We start from the raw sequence: 15000 nt of genomic DNA on the forward strand, positions 1-15000 counted from the left end.
TATGAAAGGGAGGGAAATTTTCAAAGTCGAATGAATAAATGGAGAATGATGTCAGAATGGGAAGATTAGTTTGTCAATTGGTGATGTGAGATGAGAATAAAAAATAAAAAGTAAAAAGAAGTGTGAAATAAAAAGGAGACATTTCAAAGTAGTGAGTAAATATAAACGAATGCAGAATGAAGTGCATAAATAATTTATTTTTCTCTTAGTAATGTAAAATGAGAATAAAGAAAAAAAAACTTGATCAATAAGAACTATATAATAAAAGAGATATTTGAAAGTAATGAGTGAATACAAATTAATGCAGAATGAAGAAGTAGAAGATTTGTCTAATATTTTTCTCCTAGTAATATGAAATGAGAATAAAAGAAAAGAAAAATTAGTCAGTTGGGCCGCCGTGGTACAGTGGAACCATGCGTGCTTTGGGGTCCGAGGGGTCTCCAAGCGCACGGGTTCGAATCCTGTCCACGGTCCGAGTATAGGTTGGGCTTCCTCACTCGGGGCAATGGTTTGCTAGCGGCTGGGCTTTGAGATAGGAGGTACCCTAAAAAGTATCCCCTTTAGCCCTGAAATTTGGTGTAAATAAAAAAATGAAAAAAAATGAGAAGTAAATAATAAGAGATATTTCAAAGCAGTGAGTAAATATAAATAAATGTTGAATGATGAAAAGCAAGAATTAATATTTTCCTCTTAGTAATGTAAAATGAAAATAAAGGGAAAAAAGTTAAATAAGAAGTGTGTAATCAAAGGGAGATATTTCAAAGTAGTGATTAATAAATACGAATACAGTGGAACCATACGTGCTTTGGGGTCCGAGGAGTCTCCAAGCGCACGGGTTCGAATCCTGTCCACGGTCTGAGTGTAGGTTGGGCTTCCTCACTCGGGGCAACGGTTTCTTAGCGGGTGGGCTTTGAGATAGAAGGTACCCTAAAAAAGTATCTCCTTTAGTCCATAAATTCCCGTGAAAAGCCCACATGGTGTAATTAGAAAAAAAAAGAGGTGCAAGATTTACTTAGTATCCTTTTCTCATGATAATACGAAATGAGAAGAAAGGAAAAGAAAAAACTATATGCAAGTTGGTAGATGAGAGGTGTGCAATAAAATGGAGAAATTTAAAATGAATAAATAAACCAAACAAATAAATAGAAATAAGGGCAAAATAGTGTTGGAAATGCAAGGTTTAATGAGAAATACTTTGACAAAAAACTAGACATGGCAAAAAGGAGAAGAGTAATGGCTGAGTATGTAGACTGAAAAGGAAAAAAATATGAAACTAATGAATAAACAAAGAGGAAAAAAAATGTAAGTGCAACGTTTAATTGACTTTTCTATCCACTTTAAATGCAAAATATCTTAGGAAGAGTGAAAGAGGAAAACATGAGAGGGAGTAATTAAGAAGTAATATATGATAGAAAAAGACTGATAGAAATAATAAATAAATAGATACAGAATAATGTGGCAGGAAAGTTTTTTTTCGCCTTTCGTTTTCTTGTTCATGTCATTGCGACGTAAATAGGAAAACATAAAATAATAGATGATAAAGGAGTATTTGATAAGAGACACATTAATAAATGAAGTATATATAAAGTACAATATCAAACATGCAATGATCTAATTTACTCTTTTTTTTCTAATTTGAATGCAAAATACTTAGAAATTTAGAGAAAAACGTGAAGATAAAGAATAAGATGTGCATTATAAAAAGAAAACGCATCATAATACTGAAGAAATAAAGAATGATACGAGAAATGAGCAAGTTTAACAGTATATTTTCTTGTTAACTCGTCATATTAAAAAAAGATGAGAATAAGGGAAATATAATGAATGAGAAGCGTATGATAAAAAAAAAAAAAGCAAACGTAACAAAACAGAAATAGATGAAAAAAAATCAGAAAAACATATGTTTCATCAAGCATTTTTCTCCTGTTCATGCAAATATCAAGAGGAAAAAAAGAAGAAAGAGAAAAATAAGTGAAAAGATACAATAAAAAGGGAGACAGACCACAGGTACATCAAAGTAGTGGATAAACAAAGAATAATGTCAGAAAAAGCGTGTATCCAAATCAGTTTATCCTGTTAATGCGAAAATCAGGAGAATAAAAGTGAAAAAGGACAAAAGTTGGAAATAAAACAGTGATAAAGAAAGAATAATGCCAGAAAAACGTGAATCCAGATCAGTTTATGTCGTGTTAATGTCAAAATCATGAAAAAAGTGAAAAAGGACAAAAGTTGGAAATATAATGCATAATAAAAAAAGGAAACAGATCACAGGTATATCAATGTAGAGAATAAACAAAAACTAATATCGGGACAGTGTGTATTCAAATCAGTTTATCTTGTTAATACGAAAATCGGGCGGATAAACTGAAAAAAAGACAAAAAGTTGGCAATAAAATGTGATAAAAAAAAAAAGGAAATAGCTCACAGTTATATCAAAGTAGAGGATAAATCAACAAAAAATAATATCAGAACAGCGTGTATGCAAGTCAGTTTATCTCCTGTTAAAGTAAAAGTCAAGAGGAAAAAATGAAAAAGACGAAAGTTGGTAATAATAAAAAAAAAAAAAAAGACGGATCACAGGTATAAGAAAATAGAGGATAAATAAACAAAGAATAATATCAGAACAGCGTGTATCAGAATCAGTTTATCTCCTGTTAATGCAAAAAAAATCAAGAGGAAAAATGCGAAAAGGACGAAAGTTGGTAATAAAAGATATAATAAATAAGAAAGGGAGACAGATCACGGGTATATCAAACTTAGAAGATAAGGAAAGAGAGAATAGTGTCAGAAAAGTGAGTATCCAAATCAGTTTATCTCCTGTTAATGCGAAAATCTAGAGGAAAAAAAGGCGAAAATGACGAAAGTTGTAAATAAACATATAATAAAAAAAGGAAGACAGATCACAAGTGTATCAAAGTAATGGAAGGATAAAGAAAAAAATAACACCAGAAAACCGTATATTCATATATGTTTATCTCCTGTTAATGCGAAAACCTAGAGAAAAATACAAAAAGGACGAAAGTTGGAATAAAAATTAAATAAAAATAAAGACAGGTCATAAGCTTATCAAAGTATAGGATTAATAAAGAAAGAAAAAAGCCAAATAAGTGTGTATCTAAATCAGTTCACCTGTAAATACAAAAAAAATCTACAGGAAAAAAGTGAAAAGGAAGAAAGTTGAAAAGAAACATATAAAAAAAAAAGGGAGACAGATCAAAGATATATCAAAGTAGAAGGACAAATCAAATAAAGAATAATACCAGAAAATCGTATACTCAAATCAGTTTACCTCCTGTTAATGTGAAAATTTAGAGGAGAAAAGTGGAAAAGGACGAAAAGTTGGAAATAAATATGAAATAAAAAGGGAAACAGATCACAGTAGTAAATAAATATAGAATAATACCAAAAGTGCAGGGCAAGGATTACTTTACCTTTTCCTCTTGTTACTGCGAAATATTGAGCAAAAATAAGAGCAGAATAATGTCAGAGGTGGAGGGAGAATTAATTTCGTTAGTGTTATTTCCATGAATGTAAAGAAGGCAAGAGAGAAAAGGTGAACAAAGAGAATATATTGGAAAGGTCAGAAGTCTATGTAACAAAAGATTTGCCAGTGAGTTAGGCAGACACTGAATGAACAAATGAGTTATGCCAAGACCGTTTCCATGAATGCCGGGTTGAATGAGAAAAAGAGATATAAAAATAAAGATACAGGAATAAAAAGTAGAGTTAGAACAAATAAGTAAAGAAAACGTAATAGAATAAGTAGATAAGCATGGAGATTAGGAAATAAGAAAGAAAAGATGCAGGAAATGAAAAATTAAAGAGAAAATTAGCAGGAAATGAGAGAAAAAACGGAAAATGAAAGAATAAAGAGGCAAGAGATAAGACAATAAAGAAAAACGAAATAAAAAGAATAAACTGGCACAAAAAAAAGAATAAAGAAACAAAATAAAAAAAAAGCGTTGAGATAAAAAAAAAATAAAAGTAAAAAGGAACGAAATAAAAAAAAAATGCATGAAATAAAACAATGAAAAACTTGATCTAAAATAAAATACAAAAGCAATGAAATTAAAAGACAAAAATAAGTGAATAAAAATAAACACAAAACACACAAAATAAAAGCAGTAAACATGGGAAATAGAAGTAAACAAGAGCGACATGAAAAACAGCACAGATAGGAGAGAGAAAAAAAATAGAACACCAGAGACAGCATCAAAACTAGCGAATAACAAATACATCAAGCCAGACAGACACACACACAGGGGAAATTAATGCACCACCGTTTCCATGAATGCTCAAATAAAAACAAAAAAAAAAAGATTGAAAAATATATGAAAATGCGAAACAGAAAATGACAAAGGTACAGAGCAAAAGGCATGCCAGAGATTCACATATTAGTGCTGTTGAATAAAGCAAACACATTAAAACTACAAAGACCAACAACAACAAAAATTATGTAGTAGTGGTGTTTGCATGAATGTTTAAAATGAGTTCAGTACAGATTTTTTTTCATGTAGGAAGGGAAACTGACCAAGGGCAACAATAAAATAAAAACAAGTTCCATTTAATTACCAGGCCCTCTTACAGGTCGCAAGAGTTAACCAGTACTCTCAACCATTCATACCTTTCACTGATAAACTCTGGAACTCCCTGCCTGCATCTGTATTTCCGACTTCCTACGACTTGTCTTCTTTCAAGAGGGAGGTATCGAGGCATTTCCTCCCTAATTTTGGCTGACGTATTTCCCTTTGTAAAGAGCCATCACTTTTTTTTTCTTTTTTCTTTTTTTTGCCCTTGGCTGGTTCTCTTCCCGTCATAAAAAAAAAAAAAAATGTCAAAAGAGTCAGCCGAAAAAAAGGAACAAATGTCTTGATATAGAATGAAATGTTGCAAAATGAGAATACTTTTACGAAATAACACTGAGTAACATTGAATACAGCAAATATTTACAATAAAGCCACATAGAATAAAGAAATATATTAATTGATGAACTAATGACCTTTGCACGAACACTAAGAAAAACCAAAATGAATTAAAGATAACAATAAAAATACCGCAAGAAAGAAAGTTTGAAAGAAAAAATATAGAATGAAGCAAATAGACTAAAACCAGACACACCAAAGAAAAAAATATTGCAGTCTTCGGACGGACACTGAAACCTAAAAGAACATTACAATAGAAGAGAAAAAATGTGAGGAAACGAAAGAAAACACATATATATATAATGAATAGATTATACTTAAAGGCAGACAAACTAACGAGGGAAAAAATAACGCAGTATTTAGACACTGAAATTGATATCTAAAAGAAAAAAACAGTAGAGAAGAGAATGAAAAGTAGGGAATGGAGATAAAACAAAACAAAAATGAACTTAAACCAAACAGGCTAATAAAGGAAAAATAATGTATTAGTAGTGTTTATAGGAATGCTAAAATGAAAAAAAAATAAATAAATACAATTCAGAACAGAAAAGAATAAAAACATTGAAACGAGAGAAAACTTAAAACATAACAACGGAAAAGAAAAATGTAGCAGTGTGTTAGCATGGACACGAACGCGGAAATACAGACAACTGAAATTTCAAAAAGGAAGAGAATAAAAAGTAAGGAAAAAAGGGGGAAAATTTTTGAAACCAGCAAAGGAAAAAAATTAATGAGGTGGTGGTGTTTGCACGAATGCTAAACCAAAAATCATGTAAATTCAAAGTAGTATAGATTAAAAAGTATACATAAAGGAGACCATACATTTAATTAACCAAATACACCAAAGCTCGAGAAACCTAGAAAAAGTAACATGCTTGAACATCACTGACAATTAAATGAGAAAATGTTAACATACAACTGAGAAGAGAATATAAAGTAAGGAAAAGAGAGAAAACTAAATATTAAGGTAAATAAATAAAAATAATAATAAATAAAGTATAATGCAGTAATGGTGTTTACGTATTGCTTGAACAACACTGACATTTAAATTAGAAAATGTTAACATACAACTGAGAAGAGAATAAAGTAAGGAAACGAGAGAAAAACTAAAGATTAAGGTAAATAAACAAATTCAAACAAAAAACAACAAATAAAGAATAATGCAGTAACGGTGCTTACGTATTGCTTGAATATCACGGAAATTTAGATTAGGGCAAATATTAACATACAGCAAAAAGAGAATATAAAGTAGGAATACGAGAGAAATCTAAAGATCAAGACAAATAAACAAAGCCAGACAGCAACAAGTAAAAGAATGTGTAGTGATGGTGTTTATATATTGCTTGAGCGATCACTGTAATTTAGTTTAGGGCAAATATTAACATATAATAGAAGAGAACATGAAATACGGAAACGAGAGAAAAACAAATAAAGATCAAGACAAATAAACAAAGCCAGACAGCAACAAGTAAAAGAATGTGTAGTAATAGTGTTTATATATTGCCTGAACGATCACTGTAATTTAGATTAGAAAAAATGTTAACATACAGAAAATAAAAGAATATAAAGTAGGGAAAGGAGAGAAATAACTAAAGATTAAGCCAAATAAACGAAGCCAGACAGAACAGCAAGTAAAAGACAGTGTAGTAATGGTGTCTATGTATTGCTTGAACGATCACTGGAATCTAGAATAGAAAAAAATGTTAACATGCAGAAAATCAGACAATATAAAGTAAGGAACGGATAGAATGACTAGAAACTAAACCAAATAAGCAAAGCCAGGCAGAGCAGCAAATAAAAAACAGTGCAGTAATGGTGTTTGCACATTGCTTGAACGATCACTGGAGTTTAATTAGAAAAAAATGTTAACATACAGCAGAGAAGAGAATATAGAATAGGGAAAAGAGAGAATAACTAGAAATTATACCAAATAAGCAAAGCCAGGCAGAGCAGCAAGTAGAAAATAATGTAGTAATGGTGTTTGAAAGAACGCTGCCATAAAAATGAAAATAAATAATGTAGGACAGAAAAGAATGAAAAGTAGCGAAACAAAAGAAAGCTAAAAAAAAAATTGAATAAACCAAATGGGGAAATATTTGTATGGTTCTAGTATTTGCACGAACACGACCGCGGGAACAAAATAAAAGTGAAAACTCAACTGAAAAGAATAAAAAAAGAAGCAAAACGAAAAAAAAAATCACAAAAATACTGAATGAACGTAAAAATACCAAATAAGCTTAAAAATATTGCCGAATATACTAAAAAAAAAATGATGCTGAATAAACCGAAAAAGCTAAAAATGCCGAATAAACTAAAAAATAATGCTGAATAAACTTAAAACACCGAAAATTTAAAATGCCGAACACACTGAAAAATACCGAACATACTGAAAAATACCAAACACATTGAAAAATACCGAACACACTGAAAAATATAGAACACTTAAAAAATATAGAACAAACTTAAAAATACCGAACAAACTTAAAAATACCGAACAAACTTACCAAACATACTTAAAAACACAAAACAAACTTAAAAATACCGAACAAACTTACCGAACATACTTAAAAATACAGAACTAACTTAAAAATACCGAACACACTTACTGAAAAACCTTAAAAATACAGAACAAACTTAAAAATACCGAACACACTTACTGAAAAACCTTAAAAATACAGAACAAACTTTAAAAATACCGAACAAACTTACCAAACACACTTAAAAATACAAAACAAACTTAAAAATACCGAACACACTTACCGAAAAACCTTAAAAATACAGAATTAACTTAAAAAATACCGAACAAACTTACCGAACATACTTAAAAATACAAAACAAACTTAAAAATACCGCACACACTTACCGAAAACCTTAAAAATACAGAACTAACTTAAATATACCGCACACACTTACCGAAAAACCTTAACAATACAGAACTAACTTAAATATACCCAACAAAATTACCAAACTTAGAAATACCTAGTGAGCAAAAAATACTACAGACAAGCAGACCAAGGGGAACAAAATAGTGTACTATCACGTATATACCATGACGCGCTTTCCTATTTATTCAGCTTACTATTTGGTGATTTTTATACAACTTCAGAAATTTATGTCGGAATTAAAATAGTGAAGGCTCTGACCATTAATCTCCTGACCTCCATAGACCCTTCCTAATCTAAATAAAATCGTCCAATCATACCCAAAACTCATGGTAAAAAATGCGTTCCATTACTGAAAGGGTTTAAACAAATAAAAATACAGTAAAAGAAATTAAAAAGCGGCAAAACGAGAAAATATTTTAAAATTACATTAAAGAAATCCACTCCATTAGAAACAAACATGAGTGAAAAAAGGGACAGAAAAAAAAAAGAGAAGAACATTGAATAAATACCTACATTAAAGTTACAGAGAACAAGGAAGGGGGAGAGAATTATCATAGTGTGTGTGTGAGAACGAAAAAAATAAAAATAAATAAATAAATAAATAAAATAAAAAGTAGCAAATATCTAAACCACAAAAAATATCTGATGGTTTATTTAGAGAAAAAAAATTGAAATAGAAAGATAAGAGAAAGAAAGAGGGTGATGAAGGAAAAACAACGTGATGGGATAGATAGGATAGGGAAAGTATGATACATTTTGAAGGAAGATACATGGAATGGTGAAAATAAACAAAATGAAAGCAGAAAGAGGGAAGGAAAGGAGAGGAGGGGAGAGGAGGGGAGAGGAAAGTAACATATACATGGCTAGGGGAGAGGGAAGGGAACGAGAGAGAGAGAGAGAGAGAGAGAGAGAGAGAGAGAGAGAGAGAGAGAGAGAGAGAGAGAGAGAGAGAGTGTGTGTGTGTGTGTGTGTGTGTGTGTGTGTGTGTGTGTGTGTGTGTGTGTGTGTGTGTGTGTGTGTGTGTGTGTGTGTGTGTGTGTGTGTGTGTGTGTGTGTGTGTGTTGTGTGTGTGTGTGTGTGTGTGTGTGTGTGAAATTATTTATGGTTTTTATTTATGGTTCTCTCTCTCTCTCTCTCTCTCTCTCTCTCTCTCTCTCTCTCTCTCTCTCTCTCTCTCTCTCTCTTTGCACCACCAATGTTATTTAACCCTTCATCATTTTTCCCTTCCATATAATCTTTCCCTTTTACTATTTCCTCCCCTTTTTTCTCCCCTCACTCCTCTCCCTCGACGTGGTTCTTGTCTCCCTCTTCCTCTCTCTCTCTCTCCCTCTCCCTCTACTTTGAAAGATAGCAGTAATGATAAGCCTGGTTCTCAAGACTGTTTCTCCTGTTAATAGTGTAGAAATCGTGTTAATCTGTCAATAGAACAAAAACATCATTAAAATTCAGTGTATTTTTATCTACAGCCTTTGAAAGTAGTATGTGTAGGTGCGATGGAGTCTCAAAATGTAGTTCTGTCTCACACCATCTCTCTCTCTCCTTTATTAGCTTCCAGTGTTCTCTTTCTCTCTCTCTCTCTCTCTCTCTCTCTCTCTCTCTCTCTATTAACCTTACTTCCTTCCCTGTCATTCCTTCCTTATTTTTCTTCCTGTCTCTCCTTTTCTTTTCCTTTCTCCCTCTCTGTCTCCTAACACTATCATTCCTCCACATCCTTGCTTTTCTCCCTATGTCTCTCTCCTATCCTCTTCTTTTCTTCCTTCCTTCTTGCTGTCAAACACTATCATCACTTCAGATCTTCGCCCGTTCTCTCCCTACGTGTATCTATTATCTTAAACTGTCTTCATTCCATTTCCTTGTTATTTCTCATCTATCTAATACTTTCTCTATTCCTCTTCATCTTCCTTTCTCTGCTTCCCTGTTGTTTTTTCTCCTTATCTCTATCTCCTTTCTCTATTTCTCCCTTTCTCTTTCTATCTCTCAGTCTGTTTCCCTGTCGACTCTCTCCCTATCTCTATCATTTTCTTTATCTTTTTCTATCTCTCTTTGTCTGTCTCCCTGTCGTCTCTCTTTTCCTCTTGCTCGGTCTGTCTCTGTCTCTGTCTCTCTCCCTATCTCCATCGTGTTCTCTATCTTTTCATCTTCCCTGTCGTTTATCTCCCTATTTGTATCGCTTTTTCTTTCTCTCTCTGTCTGTCTCCCTGTTGATTCTTTCCTTATCTCTATTATCTGTATCTTTTCCTCTTCCTTTCTCTGTTTCCCTGTCGTTGGTGTCCCCATTATTATCGTTTTTTTTTCTCTTTATCTCTATTTTTTTTCTCTCTTTTCCTCTTCCTCTGTCTCCCTGTCGTTTATCTCTCTACCTATAACGCTTTCTCTATTTCTCCCTTCCTCCTCCTCTACATATGTCTCCCTGTCTCTCTTCTCGTTATAGTGTTATCACCGTGTCGTTAATGTTCTCTCTCTCTCTCTCTCTCTCTCTCTCTCTCTCTCTCTCTCTCTCTCTCTCTCTCTCTCTCTCTCTACTGTGTCAATGTTTTTCAACCTCCCTTTCCTTCTCTCTCTCTCTCTCTCTCTCTCTCTCTCTCTCTCTCTCTCTCTCTCTCTCTCTCTCTCTATATATATATATATATATATATATATATATATATATATATATATATATATATATATATATATATATATATATATTCACAGTCCCCCGCGTCTTCCCTTCCCTCAGGATCTTCGCCCGGAGCTCGGCGTGCGGCTGGACTCCCTTAGCGCCGAGAAATTCCACGTGACCGAAGTGGACAACGTGGACCTGTTCAACGTGTCGCCTAGATTCAACCCACGCCGCCACGCCCCCCACGGCTACGAGTGCACCGCCCCCACGCCCACGCCCACGGCTGCTCAGAATTCAGGTGTGGTAGTGTTTGGGTGTTTTGGTTTCTGTTTCTCTCTCTCTCTCTCTCTCTCTCTCTCTCTCTCTCTCTCTCTCTCTCTCTTCCTTCCTTCCTTCCTTCCTTCCTTCCTTCCTTCCTTCCTTCCTTCCTTCCTTCCTTCTTCCTTCCTTCCTTTCTTCCTTCCTTCTTTTCTTCCTTCCTTCCTTCCTTCCTTCTTTTCTTCCTTCCCTCCCTTCTTATATTTCTCTCCCTTCATTTAGTTGTATTAGATTATCATCTTTCACGAGTCTAAATCACATCTTGCACTGTTTTTTTTTTTTTTCCATCATATTATTCTTCTATTCTTCCATTGTTCCATCCATCACTAAGTCTTCCAGTCTTTAGTTTCCATTTTCTTCATGGTTTCTCCTCTACTTATCTTGTCCACACCTCCCATTATTTCACTTCCCCCTCCTTCTCCTACTCTAAAACCAGTGTCTATACCTTTCATTTTCTTCCAATCTTCCTTTCTATTTCCTTCGCTTATCTTGTTCACTTCTTCCACCTATTTTCCTTCCGTTCTTCTTTTTATTTATTTTTTCTCTTACCTTGTTCATCTCTCCCATCTATCTCACGTCTTAATATCTTTCACCTCCGTTTACCATTCCAGTTCCATCTACTGTTATTTTATCTAGCCTGTAGTCTGCCACTCTTTTATGTATATTTCCTCCAATAGTCTAGTCCACAGCTGACCTTACATATTCTATCCTTTTAATCCCTTCAGTACCATGACGCGTTTCCTTATTCATTCTGCTTACTATCTGGTGATTTTATACAGCTTCAGAAACTCATGTGGGGGATTAAAACGGTGAAGATTCTGGCCATTAATCTTCCAGACTCATTCTAATGTCAATAAAGTGGTCTAATCGTTCACAAATCTAAAGGTGAAAATGTGTCCCAGTATTGAAAGGATTAATTCCAGCTTTTACTCCCCTTTCAACAGATCTACTCCATCTCTTACTACTTCAACCTTCCTTCCACTCCTTCCCTCCCTCGTTGTTTTCTCGTTGGGCAAACTGATAATCGCTTTGACTGTTCTTCTGTTCTTCTGTTCACGCCACATGTGCTGTCTTCTGATGCTGCTTACTCGTCCATCACTTACCACATGCACCGTTAAATATTGCATTACATTTCCAAAGCGTTATTTATATTGATATAGCTCACAAAGACGGTGGTGTAGCTACTCTCTCTCTCTCTCTCTCTCTCTCTCTCTCTCTCTCTCTCTCTCTCTCTCTCTCTCTCTCTCTCTCAATATTTCATTCGTATGATTAAAATTTTCCCAATAAATAACTGCTTTCATTATTAGTTTATGTTGTGTTAGATTAAATTGCATCGTTAACAAGATCCATCATTAAAATAACGTCATAAAAATCTACCTATAAGTATTCACTCTATTATTACTGAAATTCCTATTAAACTATCCTCACAAACAACTAAACTATCTGAAAAATTGTAGTAAATTATTCTTGCAAACTATTTTCTTCTGAGATATATGCATACAGGTCTCTTTAACCCCTTCAGTACCAGGACACGTTTTCATATTTATTCTGCTTACTATTTGGTGGTTTTATACAGCTTCAGAAACTTAAAGAGGAATACAATAGTGAAGACTGGCCATTAATCTTCGCTGACCTCCATAGACCCTTTCTACTGTAAATAAAATTGTCTAATCACATCCAAACTCATGGTAAAAATGCGTCCTTGTAATGAAAGGGTTAGTCATTGCTATCGGAGATTTTCTTTCATTGCTCCTGTATTGCTGTCAAGTTACCAGTAAACATTGAACTATGCTTGCAAAATATCATCGGAGAAAACATCCACATACATACCGAGCCAGTGTCAACAGTTTTTCTCTTCTCGTGAATTATCAAATAGCTTAAACTACTAAATTATCTTTTGTAAACTCTCTGATTCCAAATACCCCCTAACATTTAGAGTACTAGTCAATTATTCATATCATCTTTCACAATCAATCACCTAAACAGAAAAACACTCAAAGTACTAAAGAATCTTATAAACAACTCATTCACTCTCAAAGACATCTTAATTCCATGTCATCCACTTTTCTTCTACCTATCGACCATGATTTGTCCTCCGATACCATTCACATACACAACCAAATAATTCAAACTACCAAACAAACCATTAAAACTAAAGAACCACAGAGATACATCAATTCCACATCAACTAATCATTCTTAATCTTCAAATTTGTTACTTATCTTCCAAAACTAATCGCTTGAACACCCAATCAATTCAAATCACCAAACAAACCTAAAGCAGTTCAATACTGAGACGCATTTTTACGTTGATTTTTTGGGTGTGATTAGACGATTTTATTTACATTAAGAAGGTTCTGTGGAGGTCAGAAGATTAATGGCCAGTCTTTACTATTCAAATCCTCACATAAGTTTTTGAAGCTGTATAAAATCGCTAAATAGTAACTAGAATTATGAAAAATAAAAAAAAAACATGCATTCAAGACTAAGTATCCTTATAGACACCTAAACCCCTTCATCAGTGATTTTATACAGCTTCAGAAACTCATGTGGGGGATTAAAATAGTAAAGATTGTTGCCATTAATCTTCTGACCTCCTTAGACCCTTCCTAATACCAATAAAACGGTTTAATCATGAACAAAACCAGGTAAAAAAAAATGCGTCCCAGTACTGAAGGAGTTAATCTAATATCAACTATTTACCTTTCCCATATCGTGTCTGCTCTACAACAATGGACGCTTGCTGATTGCTGTCGCGGCTCACCAACACATCAACACCACCTCAACGACACTTCAACGACACCGCAACGACTGCCTCCCACGCAGCAGACTTCGAGCAACAGTTCCTGCGAGTTCTAAACAAAGTGTACCAGACGATAGAGAAGAATGAGATGAGACTCGCGGAGCAGGACAGGAGAGAGGCAACGAGAGTGGAATGGCAACAGGTGAGTCACGGGAACAGGTGGAGGGCGGCAGGTGAGGTGGAAGGAAGGGGGAATGGTGTGCGAGGCTGGGAATGGATGGTGGTGGATGGGAAAGAAAGAAGGAACTGTGGATAAAGGGGACGAAAACTGGGAAAAAGAGAAAAGAAGGAAGAAATGGTCGGTGGAAACGAGGAAGTTACGTACAGAAGAGGAAAAGTTAGGGAAAAATGGTGATAAAAGGAGGATGAAAGGCAAAAGATAAGGAAAAGATGGAAGGAAAGCTGAATCAAGGGTGAGGAAAATATAGGAGAATGGAAAAAAAGAATGGTAGAAGAGAAAGGAAAGGAAAGATAAATGGATGAAAGAGAAAGGTTAGAGAAAGAGGGAGCGAAAGGTGGTTGGAAGGGAGAGAGTAAATGATGGAAACGGGAAGAAGTTAATGAACAAAAGAATATAAAAGAGAAGAAAAGTTAAATAAAGTAGAAATACAAATATGGTTGATAAACAAAGGAGAAAATTCAAGAAAGGTTCATAAAGAAAGCGAGAACATTAAGTAAATATGGATACAATGAGTGGAAAAGAAAGAAATGAGATCAAATAAAAGAAAATAAACGAACCATGAAAAAATAAGACAAAAAATATGGAAAAAGAAAAGATAAAAGGAAATATAAGTGAAGGAATGAGAAACGGAGGAAAGACAAAAGAAAGAGGAAACAGCGAGTGATGGGAAAAGAGAAAGATGAAAGAAAAAGGAGGGAGGGAAGTCAGAAGAAGAAGGAATGGTGAGAAAGACAAACTAGAAAAGAGAAAATTTAAAGATAAAGGAAAAAACTTAAAGGAGAATTAAAGAAAGATTAGGTTAAGTTAGGTTAGGTTAAGTTAGGTTAGGACATGTTAGGTTAGGTTAGGTTAGGTTAGGTTAGGAAGGAGAAAAGTTGAGAGAGGAAACGAAGAGACAGAAGGTGAAAGAAGGATAAGGAAAAGATATGTGAGAGGAAAGAGAAATAATATGAATGAGTATAGATAGAAAAATGGAGCAACAAGGAAGGTAAATAAGATGGAAAAGATGAGTGAGAGAAATAGCAAGAAGAATGGAGAGGTAAAGGAAGAAGCAAAGATGATACAATGCAGATGAAGAAAATGGAGATATCCTTCAATTCTTTTTCTGTTCCTGTTCCTCGTTTTCTATCCTCCCCCTCCTCTCTTCTTCTTCTCCTCCTTATCCTCCTCCTTCTCCTCCTTGTCCTTCTCCTCCTACTCCTCCTACTCCTCCTACCCCCCGTCCTCCTCCTCCTCCTCCTCCTCCTCCTCCTCCTCCTCCTCCTCCTCCTCCTCTTCCTCCTCCTCCTC

At 34.3% G+C, this 15000-nt stretch overlaps 1 protein-coding gene across 1 annotated transcript in view; it reads left to right on the forward strand.

The window, feature by feature from the left end:
* The window catches only part of LOC123512293 (neuronal acetylcholine receptor subunit alpha-10-like), a 166818-nt gene that overhangs the window by 145224 nt on the left and 6594 nt on the right, over window positions 1–15000 (forward strand). The window contains exons 9-10 of the mRNA XM_045268624.1: window positions 10527–10707; window positions 13556–13671. Coding sequence (XP_045124559.1) covers window positions 10527–10707; window positions 13556–13671 — 297 coding nt within the window. The remainder of the gene's footprint in view (window positions 1–10526; window positions 10708–13555; window positions 13672–15000) is intronic.

This window comes from Portunus trituberculatus, chromosome 33 (assembly GCF_017591435.1).
Source record: "Portunus trituberculatus isolate SZX2019 chromosome 33, ASM1759143v1, whole genome shotgun sequence".
Classification (NCBI taxonomy): domain Eukaryota; kingdom Metazoa; phylum Arthropoda; class Malacostraca; order Decapoda; family Portunidae; genus Portunus; species Portunus trituberculatus.